At 31.9% G+C, this 27,957-nt stretch overlaps 1 protein-coding gene across 5 annotated transcripts; it reads left to right on the forward strand.

Annotated features, from left to right (window-relative positions):
• The first annotated feature begins 793 nt into the window (after positions 1-793).
• Positions 794-27,957, forward strand: LOC138713737 (zinc finger protein 653-like). Of its 5 annotated transcripts, none has more exons than XR_011335979.1 (4): positions 794-4,039; positions 15,762-16,107; positions 16,408-16,521; positions 22,240-27,957. XR_011335979.1 is itself a non-coding variant. In XM_069846103.1 (4 exons), exons 2-4 carry the CDS (start codon positions 16,071-16,073, stop codon positions 22,563-22,565), a joined length of 753 nt encoding a protein of 250 aa, XP_069702204.1. In that variant the 5' UTR covers positions 794-4,039; positions 15,762-16,070; the 3' UTR covers positions 22,566-27,957. The 5 variants fall into 5 exon arrangements, 3 of the variants coding, with proteins under 3 accessions (XP_069702204.1, XP_069702205.1, XP_069702206.1); XM_069846103.1 differs by having other exon boundaries at positions 16,408-16,797; XR_011335978.1 differs by lacking the exon at positions 794-4,039 and having other exon boundaries at positions 14,339-16,107; positions 16,408-16,797; positions 22,240-27,152; positions 27,189-27,957.

A 27,957-nucleotide genomic window follows, 5' to 3' on the forward strand; every position in this document is an offset into this window, starting at 1 on the left:
ACCTATCGTAGCTCCCCATATGCATCATGATGCTGGGTAGGCACTGGTCCCATACTTGGAACAAGCATGTATGCCAACAATGTGTCTCCTGTTCGACACTGCACTACAGCTAAGTTTGATTTCCTCCCATGAGAAATCGAACCAGCGCGCATTCCGTAATGCGAGTCTAGGCAGGATGCCTTAGACCACGATGCCATGGCGCTGGACATAATAATGTAATTCCCAAAAAACTAGAACATGAGTTAAAGTACCTATTGACGGACAATTCTAAGTAATTATTTCATAATATATTTCGCTTTAGGCATTGCCTTAATATGATTGTAGTTCACAGAAGAGCTGTCTTCTATATTTCTACAATATTTCTTTGTGCGAGATCGTGCGTATTTGCTTGTTTTCCGCACAGAACCAATATACGGTAAGTGTGAAATACCACATTCAGTATTCCCAACGTAACACACATAACAATTTCCCTCTTCTTACCGCTTAAGCGCGACATTCATTTTACTGCTTTAGGCTTTTAACATATTATTTTTAGAGACGTTTAACATAGTAATAATTATAAATTGGAAACTTACCACTGCAATTTCACCTAAATTGCAATGTTAATTATTGTTTTTAAATATTTGCAAAAATTAAGCAAAGTCTACTACTCCACGAAACTTATTGCATTCCTGATACAAGTAACATTAAGGAAGCCGTGAAAAAATCAACAAGATTCCAGATGCGGATGTTATTACTGCAATATGTTATATAAATAATATTGTTAAAATATTAAAATGAAAAATAAATCATTACATAACCTTACCGTTTGTTTTAAGTTCGCATTTATAGACTGGGGGAAAAAAAAAGACAGACGTATATCACGGCCTGCTAGAGTATAGTAAACACAGAAAACATTTTATAGCAACAATGTTGAAGAAAGATATTTTGGTGTTCCGAAGTTGCCGTCATTAAACAGAAACCAACATGGAAATTTCATTGCAACTAATTAGAAATTCGTCTTTCAGGTATGTAATAAACGATCTTCGCACAAAATAATGTATGATACAAGAGCGGTATGTTTGTTTTCATGTTCTCGGAAATTAAAAAAGCTCAACTACGTTCCACTTTTTCAATCTTTTCCTCGAACATGAAAACGTCAACATACCACTCTTGTAACGTATATTACTATTTCAGGTACATTTTTTGGATAATTTTGAATTGAATGTGGTATGTTTCCAATTGAGCCAATATTAGTTATGAGGTTTTTGTTTTGACCCACTCTGCCATGTCTTATTTTACCACTGATAACTTCATTACACATTGTTATTTCTGCCCACTACACTACTGTATTATTGCATATTTATAGTAATTAATGAACATATGAAGTGTCAAATTCCAAAACTGTCTAAATCCATTTTTTTTTTAAATTGAGATAATGGCAGTTTCGTCATCTACCTAAATGTCTCTAGCAATTTTCTAATGAATGTTGTGCCTAAATTCCCTCTTTCCTTCCGTAAATAAGCTTCATATATGACGAACACTGCAGACAATTAGGAAAAAAGTTATCAGTTTTTGGCGATTCCTGAAAATTAAGAAAGGTTGTAGACAGTTTTGGAATTGGAGATAATGATATGTCTGGCAGTAGTTTCTCACATCCTACCCCAGGATATTTAGTAGAAATGTGGCACTTTTTTTTTTCCAACTGGTAAAAATAGTTCTTTGACATTAAAAAAAACAGTATCCTTAATTGTATTTCAATGAACGTAGATCTTCGTTTTTTAAATGTTAATGAAGTTTGGATTTTTCTTCTAAATTTTTGCGTATTTTATCAATAAGCAGATGTTCATTTTCCTTTCATTGAATGTCCCATGATAAGTTTAGAATGGAATTCAATTGTATTGCACTGAATTTAATGATAATCCAGTGCAGAAAAATTGCAATTTATGAAAATGTTACAAAGACATTAATTTACTTTTGTGAAAACTAAAATTTGTTTGAGTTTTCTCATTCAGCTCTGATTTTATTGTTCATCAGACACAGATATATCTGCTATTAAAATATTAATATTACAACATGGAATGTTCCACGGGAAACAATAATATTTTTTTAATGCCTCACTGAGATGTATGATTATACATCTTATAAGAACTGTTTCCTCCCCATTCCCACTGTATGTTGCTAACATAAATTTGTATAGAACATAAATAATGTCTGTAAATTTAAGTTCCTCATCATCATCATCCAGTTATATACTTCACAGCTCTTATGGCGAAGTGCATCAACATCGGTTAAAAACGCAGTAATCATAGATTACGAAACGACGGTTAAACAGTAACCATGGTTAAAATGTAATTTCTGTGCACCATTCATAATCACCGATTACTTAAACATAGTTAGCTGACACTTCATTTAACCAGAGCAAAGTCTATGATGGTACACTGTTTCTACAAAATGACTAAAGGAAAGCATTCATACCACAGCAAAGATAATAGTCAACATCTAAAAACGACTGCGCTCACTCCGTTCTACATCAAAGTGAACATGTCCTACATTTTCGCGTTGCATTTGTTTGCCTTTGGGCGCTGTTATATTTGCGAGTTGCATTTCCTTATGTTTCATTGCTGTTAGGTTAAAATCGTACAAAATAGAAAATTGAATGCAAAAATGATTATATCCCAATGTGAGGTTAAGTATCGATAGACTTACTTAATAGATTTAAATATATTATATAATAAAGAAGGAATATCCATAAAGGAAAAGGATGCAGAAGATTAGTAGAAATGTGTGTACGACCCAAGATCCCATTTACACCAGGTTACTGTTCATTATCCTAAGATCCATCCATAACCTCTCTTTGTTCAGCCAGTGACAGAGAAAGAGATATTCAAGTATTCCCTCTTAAAATACAGAAAATAACAGTTACATAGAATCTTAACATAAGGGGCTGATCAACAGAAGAAATATGACTGTTTTTGAGTTATTGCAAGTGAGCCATTTGTAGATTTTGATAAACAAAATCCCTCCTGAAATTTTCTGTCACCTAATTCCTCGTAAAGATTCTCTCTTTCCACTAAAGAAACTTCACGCCCACGCTCTATCCAAGTAATTCAAGTACTGTACAATAATAATCGTCTTCAAAGTAAACATCTGTGGCTCTGGCCGCCATTTTGCTTTACTTGCTCTACTAATCACTGGTTAACTCCTTTAACCGCTCGAAAATGGCCGGTTATAGATTACTGTGGTTAACCTCCTATTTAAGTCGTAACCGAGGTCGATCCACTGTAAAAATGCTTAACCAGGGGTTAGATGACAATTTTAACTGGTGGTTACACTAACCGACGTTGATGCACGTGGGCATTACTGTTAATTTTTGCTCAAATATTTTGCACAGTGTTTACATTGAATTGCATTAACATACCGGTAGTATTTTATTAGGCATTGATTTCGAAATTCGCAGTTTATTCTTGAATTGTTTTCTATAGGCTACATTCAGATTGTTATATTATACATAAGAACGTCTTTTTCTCCTTTTTCTCTACTACGTAGCTTGGACAACATGCCTGTTAACCTTCATACCTCCAACCATCTTTTTTTTTTTTTTTTGATCTGTCCATATAGATCTTCTTATTGGTTCATACTTCCACACCTCTTTTGTGTAGATGTGTTTCTGACATTCTTTCTAAATGTTCTCACAATCGCTCACTCTCTCTCTCTCTCTCTCTCTCTCTCTCTCTCTCTCTCTCTCTCTAATCTTTTATTTTTTCATTTATACTGTAGATGTCCAATTCATTTCTTATGTCTTGATTTCTCACAAGATCAAGTCTCGTGCATCTTTTAACTCACTGGAGAAATCTAATTTCTGAGTCTGTATTTTACTGTCCTGTTTTGAGGAGTTGTTCACACCATGTAACATAACAGGAGCAACGAGCACTTATAGAATTTCATATTTCGTGTTTTATTTCTGAGTGTTCTGTTTATAGTTTCACAGATCATCTGGAATTTATGCAATTTATCGTCAATGTCTTAATCTTGATCATAGCTGATGTAATTAACCAAGGTAAGTAAAGATGTGCTTTTATTGTTTATTACTATTTTTGTTTGTACAGGTTCCATTCCGCTAAAAGATATTACTTTTGTTTTCGTTGTTGACACTTCATATTGTGTTTTTTTTTTTTTTTTTACATAGTTCAAGCAATTTCATTATTTTGAATAATTAAAGATTGTCAGAAAACAAAAGTATTAGTAATTCAAATACCTGTCTTGTGAAATTTTTATTCCAGGGTGTATTGCTTGTTCAAGTTTTCTCATTAAGTCATAAATGTAGCTATTAAAAAGAGGTGATAGAATATACCCTTGTCGAACTCCCTGATTGACAGATTTTTTTTTTCCTGGGATATCTGTCGCTTTTTATAGTTATTTTTATCTTGTATATGAACTGAATAGTTCTTAAGTCGTCATGGGTATCCTTGTTTTTCCATAATTTGCAACAGCAGTCTATTGTTGACATAATCGAATGCATTTTAAAAGTTACAAAAGCAACATGTGTCTCTTTGTTGAACTCTATGTTTTTCAATAATTTGTCTTAATGTGACAGTGTTCTCAGTGCAAGATCTACCTTTCCGAAAACCAAATATTCTGTTTTTCAAATACAAGATTCTCCATAATGGCTTGCAGTCATTGGTCAACTATTCTAGCATAGACGTGGTCAGTTTATACCTTTGTAATTATTGCAATAATTGCGTTTTCTCTTCTTGAAGATGAATACAACTTGAGCAGTTGACCAGTCTTATGATATCTTTTGGGATTTTTGACACATGTTATAGAGGTAGGGTTGCCAGGTTTTCAGACTGAAAATATGGGAAATTTTGGAAATAATTGCTAGAATCGTTCCATAAAGACATAGTCGACATCTTTTATCTTTAGAAGCATGTTATATACAGTATAACTGTACGCAAAAGTAATTTAAAATGAAAATGAATATAATAACACTGTTAATAGAACTTTCTTTGTATTAATTCAGAAACTATCATAATTGAAATTTCCCGTAACAAAACAGGTTGAAAAGTAATGAGGATTTGTCATTGTAGATTACATTTAAAAATATGTAATTAGAATAACTTTTATAGCATCATAGCACTATCCATATTTGCCATTTAATTAAATAAATTACGGGAGAAAATATTATCAAATACATGAGACAGGAGACTGACGAAAATGTGGGTAAAATATGGGAGAACCAATGTAATACAGGAGACCTGGCGGCTCTTGTAGAGGTGTAGTAATCTAGGTTTAAACCAATAGACCGCCATATTTAAATATTTACGCGTTTATTCCATCCTGACCTGCAGATTTTCTATAGAGCATCATTCAGATCTAGAATTGTGATAGGATTTCCATTGTACACTTGGATGTCTTCATGTAAGATTTCCTGATCTTATTTATTTATTCCAGAGAGTTGTTCTAACCATTGTTCGGGTATGATGGTCAAAGTTTTCAGTATATTTTTTGTCTTTATTCATATATTTCATTACCCCAGGGGCCACAGTTTGCCATGAATGTTGTGCTCTATATTGCTGGCGAATCTATCCTAGGATTCATTATTTACTTGTTTTACTTTTTTTTTTTATTATGTTCATCTTTCCGTGGTATACTTCTGTAGTTTTGTCTGTTTTTGTTTGAAGATATACGTGTTAAACTCTTCTTTTTTCTTATGTTTTTTATTATATTCACCTTTCCTTGGTATACTTCTGTAGTTTTGTGTGTTTTTGTTTGAAGATATACGTGTTAAACTCCTTTTTTTTTCTTATGTTTTTTTATTATATTCACCTTTCCTTGGTATACTTCTGTAGTTTTGTCTGTTTTTGTTTGAAGATATACGTGTTAAACTCTTCTTTTTTCTTATGTTTTTTATTATATTCACCTTTCCTTGGTATACTTCTGTAGTCTTGTCTGTTTTTGTTAAACTCTTCTTTTTTCTTATGTTTTTTATTATATTCACCTTTCCTTGGTATACTTCTGTAGTTTTGTCTGTTTTTGTTTGTATATATAAGTGATAGTCTCCTCTTTTTTCTTAGATAGCTTGTGCAATTTCTCATCTTTCCATATTCTCTGTTCATTTTTTTCTTCGTATCTTATGCTTTTCAACTAAGGATCCATCTGCAGCCTTCTTTACATCACACTCTTTTACGTCTCCCATTCATACTTAAAACATTATATAGCTATTATTATTATTATTATTATTATTATTATTATTATTATTATTACAGTGTAAGTTAAAGCGTTGTTTTTTTTTTCTTTGTAAGTGCGTTATTTCTTTCTATTTCTGTAGAAAGAAAGATGAAGTGAAATTTTCTGATGAATAATATATGAATAAAATAGTTTCTAGAAGTAATGTTCGTGACTTAAGTGTTATGCTGTGAAGTATGTTACCATAATTTTAATTTTCTTAACAAAAAGATGCAATTGTTCACTTTGTTTCAGCAGAAGATTGCACATATTTCAAATTCTGTATAAGGATATGTATATAAAAATGTTACACAATTCAATAAACGTTATTTGAAATAAAATTAAAATTTGTTAATATGGCCCAATTTTTTTCATTGCTTTATATCATTACTGTTTTTTAAATAATGCAATGATAAAAATAGTTAACATTCAGTTTTTGTTGTACGTAGACAACTTCTTTGCCTGTTCCTATTGGTTGAGCTAGCCTACATACCTATTAAATGAAATGAAGACAGATTCTTGGTAGATTTTATAAGATTTATGATGGTAAACGTGAGAGGTGGTTTTCTCTGTGTATTCTTTTTAAAACTCTCAATTTTGCCACTGCTCTGTGTGATGTCTTTTCATAATGTGGCACTGTAATATAAAATATATTTAAATAATTGTTCACATGTCTGTATGTCCGTCTGTCCTCCCAACCAATTGATAACACAAATCTGAAGGTTGTTACTCATATAGCTTAATCTCTTTTCAATTGAAGGATTTCATATCTCTTTTTACATTATAGAGTTTTATTTGAATTATACTTAGATAAGAATTCAGGTAAATCAAGCTAATTATGCTGCTATTAAATATTAATATAAATGTAATTTGTGTTAAGGAAAGGAAAGAAAGGTAGATACATATGTATGCAAGTTCTACAATTTACTTAAATTGATTTTTTATTAGAATTGAACATTTTTAATCAAAATTCTGTAACAGACAAACATCATTGTCTTTAAATCTATCACGATCTTATCAGCAGCATTTCTATACATTATGCAGACTACTGCCACTGTCACTACCTCTGTTTTTCTCTTCCCAACCGTTTCATTACCACCACCACCACCACCACCACTGTCATTGTCACTGCACAAGTTGATTTTTATAACCTGTTATGTACCCATGTTGGAGCTTGTGGGTCTTATAAGTGATGAATCTATAGGTAATTTTAATCCGAGAGAGAAATGGAAAATAACTTCACCATATCTGTTTTATTTTAAGATCATGCTCTGTAGAAGTCTTTCAAATCCACTGCAGTAGTATGTTTAGTGAGGATTACACAGGAGCAGTTCCTAAAAGGCTAATTTATCCATCTCTTCAGTGTTGCCAACTAATACCAGATATATCACCAAAGAGGGTAACATCACAATGTCATGTACAATAATAATAATATACTATTAACAATAATGATGTCTTATTTATTTACTACATATCATCATTATGTTGGGAGGTGTTTTCTAAATAGTTCAATAATTTTGTGAAAGAGTAGGGCTATATTTTCCTCCTAGACCTCTCACACATTATGTTGGAAAATAGTAGATTAATATGGTCTGACAACATGCAATTCATTGCTTTGACTAAACAGTTTATGATTCACGAGACCTAACCTAAAAATGTATTTTGTTTGATCACATGATTTTATTAGTACAAACTCCGAAAACCGAATGACACTTTGAAATGTATGCTTAAGAATACTTACTTACTCCTAATAATTTTGATATTCTAGTTATAATTGCTGTCTCCATGTGCATTTTCTATCGATCACCCAAGTGCATGTATCACACCACATGTTATATTTATTTACACTTATCTGATTATAATCTTGAATTTACCACAACACATAAAATAACTATTATGTATTAATGTAATACTGATATTAATCAATTATTAGTATGTTCTAATTTGACTAGCTTCCAGTAATCGGCTCAGAAATCTAGAACAATTTGAATTTTCAGAATTTGCACTGCCGACAACAGCTGTTCCTGCTGTCAACATAATAGTTAGAAAATCACTACCAGTTGTAGTATTTCTCAGTATCGAAATTCGAAACGAAGTTGGCGAAAGAAAATTCAACCTTCAAACTAGAAAATCACCATAATCCACTAGCATATGTATTGATGGGGGAAAAATGATTAGGTTTCACTCTTAAGGTATTAAGTAAGCTCATCCGGATTATATATGATTGCATAGTTACAAAAGAACAGCTTATGAATTTCAATTTTATGATACAGTAACTTTTTGATGAAATATACTCATTAAAAACACTTGAATCACATAATTAATTTAATATGTAATCAGATTTAGATAGAAGAGTCTTAATAACACTGATATGTATAGTAATAATTGTATTCTCTATTGTTTCGTCTGTGAAATTCAGCCTTCTGTTTTAAGACAAGATTATAGAAAGACACGAAGTAAAATGAAATATCAGATTCATTAGGAAATGAGAACAGAAACTGCTTCAATGAGGCAGTGATGGGGTTTATGTGAGAACTGTCCAATATATATGCTGTATGTACAGTACATATGCTTTTAATAAGCATTATTTTCTGGTTGTTAATTTGTTATGACTTGCAAACAATTCATCCATAAAATTATCCATTTCTTTAAAGCCTAGTTCTTTTCATTCAATTTTTTAAATTTATTTTCAAATTTTCTGTGTTCAATGTTTTTAGAATGTAATTCTATTGTAGTTTCTTCGTATCTAATGTTACATAGAGTCTTAATAGATGTCTGTTATGTATTAAGTTTCGTAAATACATTAGCTGATTTTTCATGAAGGATATTTATAGGGTCAAACAGTAGAATTATAATGTAATTGAGATGGTCCCTGGAATAACAACTTTGCGCATGTTATGTTGTTTCCGTGTTTCCAGTATGTAGGGTGAACTGTAAGTAATATCATTAATTTCAAGGGGTTATTCTTTCAGGTACTTCAAACAAAATAGTTCAATACAATTTTTCTTGTTTTTGTTTGCTTTTGAGATAAAAATTGTTTTATGTGAGAAATTTCATGACGTGTTTTGGGAAAGCCATTGATTTAATTCCCAATATGTTAAGTCAATTTAAGAGAGCAATGTATTATGATAATTAATGATTGAAAGAATTATAATTTTGCCCTTTATGTGTGCAGAAATTTGATCTGAACAAATATTACTTTTCGTTCTGAGAAGAAATTTTGAAATGTTACATTTGTTTGGATTAAATTTCTGCATATTTAGAGGACAAATTAAAATTATTTCATCATGTATTATCATAATAGAATGCTGTCTTAAATGGACCGAGCATATTGGGAATTAAATCAGTGGCTTTTCCAAAACATGCTATGAAATTGTTCATATAAAACAATTTGGTAATTTGCTAGGAGACGACGTTGCATATAGACCACTTTTACACTAAACCTAAAATTTGTTTTTGCAAGATATACTAAAACCCTAAACTAACCTAACCTAACCTTTTCCTTAATCTGTAACAGGTTACATTAGGTTAGGTTAGTGTTTTATTATACGTTGTATACACTAAGATTAGGTTTAGTGTAAAAAGTGGTCTATATGCTACGACGTCTCCTAGCAAATTACCAACAATTTTTTTTTCTCGAAAAGGAAGCAAAATTGTGTTAAACTTTTTTGTTTGAAAAGTTTCAAAGATTAACCTCTTGAAATTAGTGACATTACTTGTGTTCACCCTGCATATTGGATCCTTAATAACACATCACCCTCCTGACAAAATATTTTTGTCCAACAAACACAGCACCATCTAAAAACATTTGAAGAGTGTTCTGTACAATGCTGTTATACGAGACCTAAAATGTTTGCACTGATGAACTATTAAGTTATTAAAAAAAAAAAAAACTTAATGAAGGATATCTGAACAAAAATTCCGGATTTAATAATGTTAATAAATTCAACAAAACAGATAACATGACAGATATCAGTTCAGCCAACCCAACAACAAGACAGTTACGCAATGTCCCAACATTGTTTTGTTGTTATTGGATTGGCGGCAATATTATCTGTTATGTTACATGCTTTTGTTACATTTATTCACACTATTAAATTCGGCGTTCTTGTTGGGACACTCTTTAGTTCATCAGTGATTACATAAGTGTTAAAAGAGTATATTCAAGAATGTAATATGTTTGATGCTCTGTATGCCAAGTCAAGAATTTTCAGTTAAGTTCTTGTTCCAAGAACACCTTAATTAATTGTTACACATTTTTTGATCATAAGATTCTGTTTATTTTGTATGAAAATAAATGTTGAAAATAACTATTATATTCATTTTAATGTGTCACTGGTGCAGATTATTCTGTGTCTATCTAGCTAAGATGTATATTCACTTAGTGAATTATTCATTTTTAGAGTTGTGAAAGATATATATATATATATATATATATATATATTTTTTTTTCCCCCACATGTAAACTTGAACATTTTCTAGAGAATTTGGATAGGAATTAGGTATTTACAATGTTTTCGCTGCATAATTGTCTCGTAATGGTTTTATTAATGTTTTGTTAGGGAATATATTATATTGTTAGTACACAGGACAAATGAAATGTATAGATATTTTTTTCTATAAAGAAATTACACGCTTTAATTAGGTATATATACTTTTTTAAATTTATTTACCATTGTGTTATTTATTAGAATGTGATCTGTGTTTATTATTAATTCAAATTGAAACATTTGTCCTTACCAATTTCTGGCTGAATGGTTCTTGTATTCTGTGAAAATCTTTATGAAAATTTAGTTGTGTTATATGACAAATTTAGCTATTACTTGCCAAGGGAAACTGGAATGAGTACACACAACACTGCACTGTGTTTCGATAGAGATGAAATAGTATGAGTGTGCATAGTACTATCATAAGATATGTTCAACAAAATTCGTAACTACTTTAAATACACTGTAACAGTATTATCACCTCAGAATTTGACTTTCGCTGTTATCACTGTAATCCTATCCTCTCACATGTCACTTAATACTTAATGTAACTTGCTTATATTTATTTGTATTGTCATAGATTATAAAATAAAAATTCTAATAAAGAATATATTTTACAGTACCTTTGTTTCATTTGTTCCTTCAATGGTATTTTCGCTGTATTGTATTGAAAATAAAACTGTATAATACACATTTCCTCCTCATATTTGTACTGTGTTTGAAAAAATATATATAAACATATTTATTTTGTTGTTATTATCCCCTTATTAAACAACTTGAAGGTTACTAATGTTTGGACATGACATGAATAAATAAATAAATAAATAAATATATTTGTTTGCTGAAAGCACTGTATTACAACAATCACTGGTAACGCTGACAGTTTACTACTGACTTTCATTATTTGATAAAGTGCATACTTTAGCAGTTTAATTTCAGGATGTAAGGTATTCAGAACAGCTACAATGGAAGTGAGAAGTGGATTTTCCTAACTACTGTGGATCTCCACGTCTATTACAAGTTGTTTAATTACTACTTTCATGGAAGGAAGAAATGTAAGCCTCATTTTCTGCCATCAATGTCACCAGATGCAAATCAAGACAAGTTATTGAAGATGTTATTCCCAGAAAGGCATTAGTTAGCCTTACTGTATATAAATAGAAGGTACAGGTATCCTGTGACGTCGTACATCATATGGAGGGATGAAGGAGGAGGTCAAACTTCTTGACCTTGACACGAGAAGAAGGTGGTGTGATCTGGTTCGCCTTTTTATCTTTTGAAGGAATCAGTATACAATTGGACAATACTCTGGAGCCATCCTGGAAGTTGTAACGACTAGAAAAATCCACTAACATCTTGATGAGAACTCGGGATCTTTCAGTCTGCAATCCATTCTTTACCAACTGAGCTAGTGTGGTTCCTCATAATCAACAGAGTAACAATATTATTTTTGAGTATCTGATCTGTTGTTCAACAAATAAGAAGGTTTAAATCACTATTTCTTTTTGTAATTTATTATCTGCTTTAGTGTGTAATGTATAGGCTGTGTTTATTGTATAATTTAAGCAGTATAGTCGTAATTTTAATTAATTATATTTTATTATATTATTTAAAAATCGATGTTGATAAGTAAGATGTTGAGATTTTAATTCTTAATACTTTAATAAGGCAAAGAAGATATTGGCTCTCACATAAGTTCTCATTTGAACCTTTGAAATTGGAAACTTCAATTCATGATGAGCTCTTTGTACAGTAGTGGCAAAAAAAAAACCCGGACCAATCCTTGTAGCTGATTTCAGAGCCTTGTTCACTCAGAGCACGATAGACTGGTAACTAAGACTTTCATGGTTCGAATCCTGCCTGGGAAGGAAACTATTTTTTTGTTCCTTATTCAAATTTATTCCCAATATTTTTAGATTGCAGCGATATTTTACTACTTAACTTATTATTCCCAGAACATGAATTTTACCAGCTATCGAAAAGTATTGGGAATAAATTTGAATAAGGAACAAAAAAAAAAGTTTCCTTCCAAGGCAGGATTCGAACCACGAAAGTCTTAGTTACCAGTCTGTTGTGCTCTGGAGTGAACAAGGCTTTGAAATAAGCTACAAGGGTCGGTCTGGTTTTTTTTTTGCCACTACTGTACATTTCATACCTATCGCTTTTCACTTCAGTTGGCTGATTTTTCAGAAAATGAAACAATTTGAGAATGCATGAAATAGGTTCTTCTGAGGTATAGTTTTCAAGAATTCTTTTTACAATAATAATAAATTGAACAATGCCTTTGTGTATAAATACATGCACACAAACACACACACAAATTATTTTTAAGATAGTTTTGAACAGTGGTGTGGAAACACTATGAAAAGTGGTTTTTAAAGTTTATTCTGAGTAAGAATTTGCACACAGTAGAAAACTTCGTGTAGATGTATTGTTAATTTTATGTTTTGTGCCTTTTATTTGTGAAGGCGACCTTCTGATTTATTTTTATTAGCCACAGTACCCACGATTGCTCTAATAAATACCTAATTTATTGGGATGTTTATGTTTTTGACAGCAGATAGAGATGTGTTCATTTCTGATTGTCCATTATTAATTACATTAATCATTCATTAATACCATTACTATTATAAATAAAAATTTTCATCTTGAATTATCTTCATTTAATAATCTGACTCGTTCTAAATGGGGGAAGCAATGGGTTATTAAGAAATAGTACAGAGAAACTTCCAATGCTGTTGAAGTACTGATACTCAAAAAGTAACTGTGTTCCGAAGATTGGCTATGTCTTCACCCTTGAGTTAACAAAAGAAGTGCAAAGGGTGTCTTACTTGTGACTAAATCCACGTGAATATCTTCTGCTAAGTTACTGCCGCTTACGGAGTTTATTTCTGAACACATTTTGAGCAAAAGATCTCATAAACATGAGTCCTGTTCTCTATATTTTCAGAGTTACACAAATTTGAAATTGTTTGCAAAATATATATATATATTTTTTTAATTTAGTTTGAAGGGTAAAATAATGTTACAATCGAGAATGAACCGTTCAGAAGTATCATTTCTTTAAGGGAATAGGTACACCATTGACCTGCAAAAATTTTATGAAATTCAGTTTTTTATATCTCAGCTACTATAAAGCTAAATGAACTAACTTTTCATGCTTAATATACATACATTAAAAAGGTAAAGGTATCCCCGTAACATGCCATGAAGGCACTTGGGGGGCATGGAGGTAGAGCCCCATGCTTTCCATGACCTCGGCACTAGAATGAGGTGGTGTGGTCGGTACCACGCTCTGACCGCCTTTTACCCCCGGGAAAGACCCGTTCATAAAACACTATTCAAAGTATTAAAATAGCTAATAATTGCCTGTAAAAATGATATCAAATTTACATTTTTTTTTTGCAGCTGTGAAGCATTTATATAATAAAATATACAATTAATTAAATATCTGTATGATTCTTTTACTGGAATGTTTTAAAGACCTACATCACCAACATACTGTAGTCTAGGATCTTTTACCTATTCCTTCAAGAAATATTTTTTTTCTTAATTGTTACCTTCAATATTAAAGTTTCTAAAATTTTTGATTAAGAAAAAAATATTTCCTGAAAGAATAGATAAAAGATAAAAAATCCTAGACTGTGTTGTTGGTGTAGGTCTTTAGAATATTTCTGTAAAAGAATCATGCAGATATTTAATTAATTGTATATTTTATTATGTAAATGCTTTACTCTTGTAAAAAGGATTATGCAAATTGGCTAGTATTTTGAAATTAAAAATATATTGTGAATTCTTTAGTTGCTTCATACAGAATTTTCTTTACAATTATTAACTACAAAATTACATTGTTCTTATGCACTGATCACAATAATTTTTACACATCACATCACTTCTAGTGACTTGATTCTTTACAGTTCAATTTTGCATTCCAGTGTACACTCATAAAGAGTTTTAAAGAGTGGTGTGATTTGTAACAGTTGTTGTGATAAGTGCATCAAAATAATGTAATTTTGTAGAAAATAGTATTATGCGTTACAAGAGCGGTATGTTGAAGTTTTCATGTTCGAGGAAAAGTTTGAAAAAGCGAAACGTAGTTGAGCTTTTTTAATTTCCGAGAATTGAAAGAAAACATACCTCTCGTGTATCGTACATTATTTTGTGCGAAGATCGTTTATTACATACCTGAAAGAGGAATTTCTAATTAGTTGCAATGAAATCTCCATCTTGGTTTCTGTTCAATGACGGCAAATTTGCAAAACAAAAATATCCATCTTCAACATTGTTGCTTTAAAATGTTTTCTGTGTTTACTATACTCCAGCAGGCCATGATATACGTCTGTCTTTTTTTTCCCCCAGTCTATAAATGTGAACTTAAAACAAACGGCTTCCTTAATGTTACATGCATCACGAATGCAGTAACTTTAGTGGAGTTGTAGAGTTTACTTAATTTTTGCAAATATTTAAAAACAATAATTAACAGTGCAATTTAGGTGAAATTGCAGTGGTAAGTTTCCAATTTATAATTATTACTATATTGAACGTACCTAAAAATAATATGTTAAAAGCCTAAAGCAGTAAAATCAATATGTCACTTAAGCGGTAAGAAGAGGGAAATTGTTACGTGTGTTAGGTTGGGAATACTGAATGTGGAATTTTAGACTTACCGCAGATTGGTTTTGTGCGGAAACCAAGCAGATACGCACGATCTCGCATAAAAAATGTTTTCAGAATATTAGCCCAGTAGAGGAATGTTACTTCTGAATAGTTCATTCTGTATTTTTAATATTCTTTTGTCTTTAAATTAGACAAAGAAGTATTTTACAAACAATATCAAATTAGCGTGAATCTGAAAATATTGAGAATTGAACCCATGTTTACATGAACATTTTTTTACTCAAAATGTCTGTAGAAATTAGGTCCATAAGTAGCAGTAACTAACACTTCTTGAATTACTCTGTATATACTGGTAGCAGTTGTAAGGAATATGGTCACAATGAAATTCTGATGTACTGGTAAAAATTGTTCTTGTAACTGATATGCGAGATGCATATTTTTTTGTTGCAGAACCAGATGAAATATGGATGGTTACTGACTGGCCTTCAGAATTTAGGGAAGGAAATGGTTCAAATCCTGACGGAGGTGCAACAGTTACTCCTCCAGTAGGAGTTAGTGATTTGTTGGTGAATAAAATCCTCCATCACCCACAGTTAAAACCATATCAGTGTGATATGTGTGGTGCATCATACAGTATGCAGAAAAATCTCGTATCGCACCAGAGAAAGGAATGTGGCAGAGAAGCAAGCATAAAATGCCCACTCTGTCCTATGAAAACAAAACGGAAAGGAAACCTCAAGAGACACATGCTATTTGTTCATGCTAAACAATTACATGGAATGCAAGGGACAAAAAGGTATACCATTCATCACCACTATGTTTTATTGAATTGTGTTCGTTTTATTTTGCTGAGAGGTAAAATGAAATAAATTATTATGCAATATCTTATGCATATCTTACATAAGTGCTTAAGATATGTCCTTTATTTAAACCTGTTATTCTAATTTCATAGCATCTGTCCTAATTTTTCTTTTCACAGGATCGTCAAAATTATATTTCTTTCTCACTTCGAGATTTCAGTATATTTTGAAATTATAAAATACTGACGTAATATTTTTAAAATGAAATTTACGAAAGGTTATCTTTAATTTTACAGGTAGTGGCGTTGTACTTTCAGACTTTCCCGCTGAATTAATGTTTCATATTGAAGCACCTAAATCTGAAGTAACACATTCCAGTTGTATGGTTAATCATCATAGATCTTCAGAAGGTCAGCTTACACAGAAATGTTCTGTTACAGACAATAATTCAAAGTTGATTGATGCACAGGATTGGGATGGAGTCGAATTAGAACAGCCAGTTCTTTCTGCTGATTCTGTGATACTTAAAAGTACAAAAGCTTCTCAGATCAAAGATTGGTTTCAGTGCAGATATTGTGGAAAGTGCTATTCTGATCACAAGAGACTGTCAGTACATCAGCGCAAAGATTGTGGAGAAGGACCAGGGTTTGAATGCCCATATTGCTCTATTAAAATTAGGAGACATGGTAATTTGTTGCGGCATATGCGTCATTTTCACAAAATCTAAATATGTACTGTATATAAAAATCATAACCTATGAAACATACGATTATTAAAGTGGCTGTGTATATTTTTACATTGCAACATTAGTGCGTGTGTGAGTTTGTGCATGCGTGCGTGCGTGTGTGTATGTGTGTTTTTGTGTGAATTTCTTAGTCATGAAAGAGTATGTAGTTGCAATAATTTTTTTGTGTGTCTGTAAGTGGGTATGTTTTGAAGTTATATTTGCAGTGCTTGGGAAAAGTGACACAAGTCAGTTTCCACTAACCTTTTTGATAATTTATTGACAACTTACTGAACATCTGCTCGCTTGGAAAATAGTACATTATGCAACGAGCCTATAATGATAGTAATTAAGATGCAAGTATGGATGTTTATGAAACAAGCGCAAGCGAGTTTCATAATATTCATACGAGCGTCTTAATTACCATTATAGGCAAGTTTCATACGACTTTTTATGCTCGACCATATTTCTAACTTGAAATTATTCAGATGTATACATTTTATTTGTATCTGACAAGATCGGAAGTGACCTTGTTCTTGGTCGTGAATTGTTAGATGTGTGCAGACGCGAAAGTATTGATTTTTTTCCGAGGAACAATAATGTCATTGACCTTGATGTAATCCCGTTAAACTTCATATAACCTTGATTATTGAATTCGACATTGAAAAACGAGATGACAAATTGAATTTATTTGAATATTATTTACAATTAACGCTAATTATTATAGTAACAGAACGTAACCTTCTGCGACAGTATTGGATTTCCAGCTTCCGTGACTTTTTGCTAATTCTCTTCTGATTGCATATCCGAGAATAATCGATACTTGCGGTTTTATAATGGTACAAAGCTGACTTGTCATTGGCTGAACACCTGTAAGCTGAGTTACCATTGGCTGAACACCTGTACTTTAATGAGTAGGTGTACTTTAATGACATGCATTAAAGGACTGCTACCAGGTGTATAATTACTACATTTCGGCATGGTTGAGCATAAAAATACATAAGTATTCCTCCCATTACAATAATTCATACAGAAAAAAATCAAATCGACATAAACCAGTGTAAGTTGTCAATAAATTATCAAAAAAGGTTTCTGGAAACTTACTTATGTCACTTTTCCTGAGCACTGCAGATATATGATCACAAATTTTTCATTAATTTGTTTCGTCATATAGAAGATGCAGTCATTAATGTTAACCTGCATTTATTTAATATTTAATTATATGATATTGGTAATTAAAATATCTCTTACCTCACAGTATAGACCATGTACTGTAGTTCGAAACTGGCAATAAAATACTGTGAATTGATAAACATAACAGGATTTTGGTTTGTGACATAGGACAATATTACACAGGGTAATGCCAGTGCATTGCTGTCAGCAGTGTCAGGATACTACTGTTACAAATCTGTCAATTATCTGATAAATCAGGTAATCTAATGTCCAAATTATTTAAAAAATGAAAGAAAGAAATATTGATGAACGTACATTGCACAGTCTTTAATAGAAGAGTTCGTGAATGTAAGCTTGCTATCCATGCTCAAGGAATAAACTAAATATTCAGTCTTAAAATAGAAATTGAAATTGCAACATACCTTGCTGGTTGTCTGTCCTTCCATGCATGATTTGCTATTGGCCTAAAAGCCTGCTGCTATATTCAGTTGGATATCTTCAAGCATCTTATAACTTGGGGTACCAGAAATAATGTTAAAGAAAACAACCATGACAACTTTGCACACTTAAAGATCTTCATATTGTATTTAAGTATCATTCATTGCAATTATTATTTCATTGCTTGTACTGCACAGCAGAAAGCTCTTTCTCCTATGCTGATAATGCATGAGCTTGCATTTTTGCATGTAAAGATCTTTGTCAACTATTATACATGTACAGTCTTAGAAAAAACTTTTATCGCACAGATACTTTATAAGTCCCAGAAAGGAGGCAATGTGCATGATCAGAGGATGAGCGACTTGGTTCATCAGAGGAGGATTAGTTGAGATAATAAAATTATTTCATCTTATTATAAATTTTCCGATAAGCAAGTTGCAATATAATAAAGTTTCAATTGACCGGCTGTGCTTATCTTATTATATAAAATATTATACTAGTTAGTTACATAAACGTTTTCGGCACTTGTGTGTGCCATCATCAGATGATTGAATGATACTGCATGTTAACCTTGCCAACTGGATACATATGATATCGCCATGATTATTATGTATGCACAAAACATATAATATATACCCATATCAGTTAAAATAGTGACATAAATGCTAATAAAACACTTACACACAGTTAATTAAAGTCAGATGATTAAAAACAGTTCTTTACAACAATGTTCGTTTGCTGCTATGATGTCGATTGTTGTCTAGTATATGTTGTGGTTAATATCACAAGCATTAACTTAACCACAATGTATACTAGACATCATTTGAACTTTTCTCGAAATTGTGTTAACATTAAAGCAAGGAAAAGTAAATAATAATATCGGTTGTTCTGTATGGCTGTGAAACTTGGACTCTCACTTTGAGAGAGGAACAGAGATTGAGGGTTTTTGAAAATAAGGTTCTTAGGAATATATTTGGGGCTAAGAGGGATGAAGTTACAGGAGAATGGAGAAAGTTACACAATGCAGAGCTGCACGCATTGCATCCTTCACCTGACATAATTAGGAACATTAAATCTAGACGTTTGAGTTGGGCAGGGCATGTAGCACGTATGGGCGAATCCAGAAATGCATATAGAGTGTTAGTTGGGCGGCCAGAGGGGAAAAGACCTTTAGGGGGGCCGAGACGTAATGGGAGGATAATATTAAAATGGATTTGAGGGAGGTGGGATTTGATGGTAGAGAATGGATTAATCTTGTTCAGGATAGGGACCAATGGTGGGCTTATGTGAGGGCGGCAATGAACCTCCGGGTTCCTTAAAAGCCAGTAAGTAAGTAATAATAATAATAATAATACAGACGTGGACAAATTATTAACAAAATTGACGATTTTTTTATGATAATTCTATTTACAAAATTTGACTTTTCAATTTAGACTACAGTTGACAATTTTGCAATTTCCTTCATTATTGAAGACAGAAATGTGCAAAAAGTCAACTGTAGTTTAAATTGAAGAGTCAGGTTTTATAAAAATATATAATAAAAATCTTCAATTTTGCTGCTAATTTGTAAATTAGCAAAAATGTTAACTGCATTGAAGAGTCAAATTTTGTAAAAATATAAAACAAAAATCTTCAATTTTGCTAATAATTTGGAAATATCCAAAATGTCAACTGTGGTCCAAATTGAAGAATCGAATTTTGTAAAAATATATAATAAAAACCTTCAGTTTTGCTAATAATTTGTAAATATGGAAAAATATGAAATGTAGTCCAAATTGAGGAGTTAAATTTTAAAAAATATACAATACAAATCTTCAATTTTGCTAATAATTTGGAAATGCACAAAAATGTCAACTGTAGTCTAAATTGAAGAATCATATTTTGTAAAAATATATAATAAAAATCTTAAATTTTGCTAATAATTTGTCCACGTCTGTAATAATAATAATAATAATAATAATAATAGTAATAGTAACATTCTACATGTTCCTGGTCACTTTACGATTCAAGTAATGATGTAAAAAGCTAATTTAAAGAACATATGTGCCATGTGATGAATTATGAAAGCAGTATTAAATGAATTAATATTTAATTTTATATGTTTTTATTTATTTAATGTATCAATTATAAATGAATAAAGTGAAACAATTGGGATCATCATTACTATATACTTTGTTTTTGGAAGGGGATGGGAGGGAAGTGGCTTATATTGTATTTTTCATTAGTGTGCAGATTTTCGGCCTTGTGTTAAGTACAATTTTTCTCGTAGTAATTTTTCACTTTGTGTGCATGTCTAATTTCCCTGCAGTCAGTTATGTGGAGATGAAGAAATTGCACTCAGAAGAGTCAAATGCTTGACTAAAGGTCATATTGATTATTATTGTGATTATTTACCTAAGAACTAGTAGTAATTTACAATCTTCAGAATTGTTTTATTGGGATAAGCTAATTGTTAGAAAGTGAAATAATTATTATGTAATTCCTGGATGAATGTCACCTAATATCTCGTAGCTGATTCTTCGAAGAAACATTCTAAGTATTTCTGTTTCAATACTGAATTTGGTGGGGTGCAATTTTCCATGTTGCAAGTGTTTTAGTATTATATTAATTTCAGTCTTTATTATTTATAGTAATTAGAAATTACGTCGTATTTTACAAAAAAAAAAATATTATTCTTTCATTAGAAGTATACAGCTGTTGGTGTCAATGCTTGAATTATCAACGTGTTATATTTGTCCTAACTTCACAAACTAGATTAAGTTTATTTTTTACTGCACAGTTTCTACATGCAGAAGAATCTTAACTTTTATTTGTAATTGAAAATTTACTTTTTAAAACAAAAGAATACTCTATTACAAATTACTTTTCTTACGTATATCAAACTGTAAACTTAACAATGTTTTGGCAACAACTACAGTATATTGTAATTATTAATCGTTAACAAAATAAATATTGAAATACGTTCTGTGTTTGTATGCTTTACATTTATAGTCAAGTTAAGGCATGGGTTTCGAATAATCATTGATAATTTTAAAGTAACTACTCCTTAGAAAAGAGTATTATTATTATTGTAATGATATGGTAAGTGTCAGTGTAGAGAAGGAAGTCAAAAAGGTTTTAAGAAAGACTCGAATTTAAAAGAGGAAACTTCTCACTAGTTACATTTTGTTACCACAATGTTTGAAATGAATATAAGTACCAGTAATGATTTTGTAGTGAGGAATGTTTATGTTCAATTTTGAGACTTCATCTTAATAGATTAGTATACCTGTGCACAAGAAAATCGCACTGTTTATAGATATTTTATCTGTTTGTTAGTGATTATTTTGATATGTAAGCGAAATAGCCTAGCTACTTAATGTCTTTCAGGCAAGAATTCTTGTTTAACAGTTAATTTTTTACTTTATCTTAAGTATATGAAATTGAGAATTCCTGAAGATTGTGATGGATGGTAAGAGCCAGTTTTTATTTATTTACCTTTCGTTTTTAGGATTGTGATTATCATTCTAAATGTAGGAATTGTAACTGTTAATTCCAAACTATACATTGAGGGAAAAAAAAAGTTTGAAATATGTTGCATAATAAGTATAAATCTATTAAATGTAATCAGTGATTTAATATTTTTCTTAGAGTGTTTCTCATGTCTTATTAATAACTTAGGCGAATGCTATCACCATTTGTTGGTATATAAGTTTCTATTGTTACAAGATATGTGTATTATGAATATTGAGTTAGATCTATATACATCTTTTATTCATTGAATAACATTTCATTTTATATTTTTTCATTTCAGGCTTCAGCAGTTCTAACTGGGCTGTACGTAATGAAGATTCAAACAGTGGTATAGGACAAACATGGACAGCAGAAAATCTGCTCAAATATCATAGTATTAACTTTTCACCATATGGACCCCCAAGTGGTCAGAAGATAAGAGACTTTCCTTGTCACGGTTGTGGTCGTTCATATCGTTGGCTAAAACATTTGATAGCACACCAACGTCGGGAATGTGGACAAGAACCTCAGTTACAGTGTCCTGTGTGTCCTATGAAAACAAAACGGAAAGAGAATCTTAAACGTCATGTGTTACAAGTTCATCCTAATTACCCCAATATCTTCTAAAACGACTGTTTTTAGACTACTTATTTATTTTTGTGTGATTATTAATTGAAGGTATACGCAATATAAAAGTATTTTATGATATGGCTGTGGAATAAATCCTGTGACATAGAGATAAGATTACAGTAATTATCCTTAAATGTGTCACTGGCTGCTTAACAAACACGTGTTTTAAATCCCTTTCGTTTGTGGTACTTACATTGTCAGTAAATATAGTAGGATATATCGAAAATTTCGAGACAGATAAAGCAGTTGTATATATTTTTGAATATTTAAACAGTTTGAGATAATTTTGAACTATTCCAGTTACATGAATCATCTAGAAAAAAAGAATCTGGACACTAGGTTCGTTATGTTCAACTCCTCTTGAGAATAGAACAATTTCGAAGTGCTGAAGAATGGACAAATAGATTAATAACAAAGAGCAAAGTGAAAGAAAAGCTTTAGATTGAATCACATGTGCCATTGAACTAAGTTGAGCACAAGTTAGGCGATATTGATGATGATGATGATGATGATAATAATACAAATTTCCATGGAGGGATTATGGCTATGCAACTACTAACGTGTGTATTCAGTTTTTTTTTATTTGATAGTTTCTTTAATGTTAATTAACATACATCCATATAATGGGAGATGTGAAAATTTACCTGAATTGTCTTAGACATCATAGTTATTACACGTTTTAATACTGAGCATAATTAAAAAATGCATAAACATACAGGGTGTAACGAAATTATATGTCAAAACTTTAGGGAAATATTTCTCACATGTAGAGGATGAGCTCTAACAGGGAAATAAAGTGTTTCCGAACCCATGTTTATGTAACATATTTTTATCCTCTACATGTGAGAAATATTTCCCTAAATTTTGACATGCCTTTTTGTTATACCCTGTTTATGTCAATCTTTTAAAAGAAAGTAAGGTCTGATTCTATTTATGAATTTTTCATTTCAAGTAATGTAATTAATTTTGCAGGAATTCACCAAAAATAACTCTTATACTGTCAAATGGGTTGAATATAAATTAGTTTTTACTATTTCTTAATTCTTACTATCAAAAGAGTAAATATAATAACTAGAATGTTTATTTTTTTTATTTGTAACTGCTCTTATTATTATATTTACTTTTTGACACTAAGAAATAAAAATTAGTAAACATTCATTCCTATTCACCCCATTTTACAGTAGATTATAATTTTGCTATTTGTGAAAATTGGTATTTAAAATTGATTGAAAATATTAATCGTTTATAATGGGATTCTAATTCTATTTACTTATGAAGTAATGAACATTTCTATACAGGTGAACTGTAAGTAATGTCATTAATTTCAGTAGGTTATTCATTGAGATATTTCAAACAAAGTTTATTACAATTTTGCTCGTTTTTCTTCCTATTCCAGATAAAAATAGTTTTATAAGAAACATTTCATAGCTTGTTTTGGGAAAGCCATGATGGAATTCCTAATATGCTCAGTTGGTTTAAGAGAGCAGTGTATTATGATAATAAATGATTGAAAGAATTTCAGTTTTGTCCTTTAAATGTGCAGAAATTTGATCCAAACAAATGCAACTTTTTGTTCTGAAAAGGAATTTTTCAATGTTACATTGTTCGGATTAAATTTCTGCATATTTAAAGGAAAAAAAGAAAATTCTTTCATTCATTTATTATCATAATATATTTCTATCTTAAACCGATTGAGCATATTGGGAAATCAATCAATGACTTGCTATGAAATGTTTCATGTAAAATAATTTTTATCTCGAAAAGTAAGCAAAAACGATCAAAATATTATTAAACATTTTTGTTTGAAATAGCCCAAAGAATACAGTTCACTCTGTATATAAGACAACCGTTCAATGGGAAATTGTAAAAAATACAATATTATGGAAATTTCCTGCACATAGGAAGATCTCATCTTACTTTACATCAGAATAGTAATGTGTAAAAAGGTGCAATCCTTTTACAAAAAACCAGCACTGCATGTTCCTATCTAACTTCTAAATCACTTGTGACAAAAAGTAAAACACAGATATTAAAGCATATGTTAGTGACTTTGCCTACAGAAAAATAAAGTTTTTAGAGAAGAATAAATTCTTTTGTTCACTCTATTACCCTAATGGCTGGGAATATGTTAATTTTAATGAGTAATTTGTGTAGATAGCTTTATGTTCTAAAATTATTGAATGACATTTTCAATTGGATTTATAATTTTGTAGATAATTGGTTCATAGGAAACTTTTTTACTTCATTTCTGAAACAGCTCATGTTCTGTCACTGCTACAGAGCAAATTGTGTAGATATCTTTAAGCATTGAAGCAACCATGGTGGTCAAGTGACTAGAGTTGTGGACTCATAATCCTATGGGCCCAGATTCAATCCTCAGTGTACCCCTGATTTATGACAAGTTGGGCAAGCCACAGGTAAAACAAAATACAGGGTTTTATCTGGATGCTCCAGTTGCCCTGTGGCATTCCATTAAATCTCCACATCTCATCTCATCTCATCTCATCTCATCTCATCTCATCTCATCTCATCTCATCTCATCTCATCTCATCTCATCTCATCTCATCTCATCTCATCTAATCATTGGTGTTGCATAGACCAGCCTGTTATGGTGCAGCCTGGGCAATGGCTGCGTTCAACCAGGACAGCGCTGATTCAGATATTCATTTTTGCTGAGTTACAGCAGCTGTGAATGGCTGAACGACCAGATTCCAAAATGTCCGCTGTGTTTACAAAGAGACACATCATTGTTCCATCTACACCGGAATATAAGACACCATTGGTTGTTACCTACCCCCTCCACTTTCGCTGGCTCACAGCAGGCTTGCAGCGAAAAAAATTTTGCTACGAAAAATGGCAGCTGCTATTTCAGCGCTGTCGGTCAGCAAGGCGTTCAATGCTGTCACTATTTCAGTGCTACCTCAGCGCTGTCCCGGCTGAACACAGCCAATGAGTCTGTCGATAAACTGGTCTACAGATCTGGCGTCATATGGGTGAATGGCAAACTGTCAAGTAAGCTTACCCACCATTAGGCACACACACACAAAAAAAGAGAATATTAAGCCGTGAAATTTTATCTCAAATTTTCTATTAGAAAAACAGTTCTGTAGATAATTAATTTTGCTGAAAAGGTTTTTTTTTTTTAAATTGGTCTATTTGTCACATCTTATGCAAGTAGAATTTTCAAGAAGAAAATAATTTTGCGTTGATTTTGTGTAAAATGTTATCTTTGTTTTTGTAAATAAAGACTTTTTTTTTTTTTAGTAAAAATATTTCATGACAGCATTCTCTTGAACTAGATGTTTAAAACTTTTCGTGCCACATAATGGTCAATACAGAGATTTTTCGCGTGTACTTTGATGATCCTTGAAGACATACTCTTCTTATAGACATTACGTAATTATAAAGTTCGTGTTCAAAATCGAGATACCTGCATGCTTTACCTCAAAGAAAGGGTAACTTACTAAAAACATAATCTGTTGTAAGATTGTGAAGTTCATCAAAACACCTCTTGATTTCTAAAGCAGTGAAGGGTCTTCTAATGTCTTCATATGTGGAATTCAGACTTCATTTTTCTAAAATGTGGTATTCCCGATTTTATGGCATAATATGGCGGTAATGTAGAAGTGGAGATGAAATTTACATTAATTAAACAAAAGAAATAACGGCCATCTTGACTCATATCATTGTAGTGGGCAGATCTCTTTGGCTCCTTCAGCAAGACAGTGTACCACATTACCGACTCTTTCTTCTTACAAAATTTGGGAAACAAAAATGTGGAGCTTATACATGAGTAAATATGGTGATGAAAATGTGTGCAATAGTTGAAAAGAAATCATAAATGTATTAGTGAAGCAACTGACAGATCACATGCAAATAAACCAGTTCTCTAATACCAGAAATACTGAAAATGTGTGTTTCCATGAAAATTTCGAAATCTGTATTTTGCAGTATCGTAGTACTTTCTGTTCATACTTCATATTATGATGGATAATTGAAATACTTCAACATTATTTGAAATCATAATTTACATATAAAAGACATTTTAAATGGATACCTCAAAATAATTTCACTGTAAAGTGCTGTTTTAAATGTGACATTATTTGAAACTGTGGTGAAATACCCAGTGACAGTTTGGTGTAATGGGCCCAAGTGATCGGATTATTCTTGCTAGGTGACTATGTGACACTGCAAAAAATGAAACCAGAGAAGAATTCTGAAACATGGGTGGCATTTCCTTCCACAAAAATATTTAAATATTGTAACGTTTTATTACTAACAACAATGTAACTTGATTATCTCAACAATAGGATTTGCTCTCCACTAAGTAACACAGTATTCGTTAGTGCATTCCACTGATGACAACGACAATTTACTTGGACTATTACGAACAACAATTAACTGTTAATCTTAACTAATATTTACAAAGCACTATTTACAAATCAGAACTCTCAGTTCTCAGTTCACAGTTCTTCTAGCTCAGTCACTCGAGTTCACAGTATCTCGAACCACAGACCTTCAGAGACAGTCCACTGTACTCGAACTCAGGCCCCTCCAACTGCGGTCCACTGCACTCGAACTCAGGTCCCTCCAACTGCTGTCCACTGCACTCGAACTCAGGCCTTCAGATGCTGACACAGTTGCGGACGCACACTCAAGTCGAACTCTGGTACACAAGACTGGCTGGCTTGCTCTGTTCACTGGCTTACTGACTGAACTAATCATGAATCACACTGTCCGAGTTCACTTGCGTTTCTTCTTTTATAACCACTGCGATGTAGCCTGGAAAGTTCGACGCATGTCCAGAGATAGCACTCCAGAACAATCCAGATCCCTCTCCTCTCTGCCAGCACCAGATGCGCGCGCAAACTCCCTCGCCGCGTAGGTCCTTTCCCCTCTCTTCTCTCCGCTGCGTGCCATCCCTCAGTGCTCCGTGGAGCCGGTTGAATATTGCGATGGCCACGTGAGGTTTGACTCACACGCGATCTGCTCTCTTGCAGGACGCTGGTCGTGAGTTCGAATCTCACGTCGCTGTCACAATATTATAAAAATACACCCTTATTGAGTTACTGTGATAATTTAAGATATACATATGAAATATGAAAAGCCTCAAATCCCATAAGGGCAACGGCCTCCTACAGGAGTGTAGGGTGAGCTGAAAGTCTACTACACTTGGGGAGTCAGTCCAAGAGAGCTTACACTATACTTACAAACTAAACACGTAAACAAACTATATAAGCTAAACACGAAAAACTATACAGACTAAACACACAAATTATAGAAACTAAACACCCACAAAAAAAAAAAAAACTGTACAAACTGAACACACAAATTATAGTCTGAACACATAGCTATCCACACTAAACACCCAACAAATTTTACAATTATA

Source organism: Periplaneta americana, chromosome 14 (assembly GCF_040183065.1).
Source record: "Periplaneta americana isolate PAMFEO1 chromosome 14, P.americana_PAMFEO1_priV1, whole genome shotgun sequence".
In the NCBI taxonomy this organism is placed as follows: Eukaryota; Metazoa; Arthropoda; class Insecta; order Blattodea; family Blattidae; genus Periplaneta; species Periplaneta americana.

Bases quoted from the DNA above. Each gene is read 5' to 3' on its own strand.
- LOC138713737 (XM_069846103.1), top strand. From the start codon at position 16,071: ATGCTAAACAATTACATGGAATGCAAGGGACAAAAAG. The intron at 16,108-16,407 runs GTATACCATTCA...TTAATTTTACAG, and splicing joins GGAATGCAAGGGACAAAAAG to GTAGTGGCGTTGTACTTTCA. The intron at 16,798-22,239 runs GTAATTTGTTGC...TTTTCATTTCAG, and splicing joins TATTAAAATTAGGAGACATG to GCTTCAGCAGTTCTAACTGG.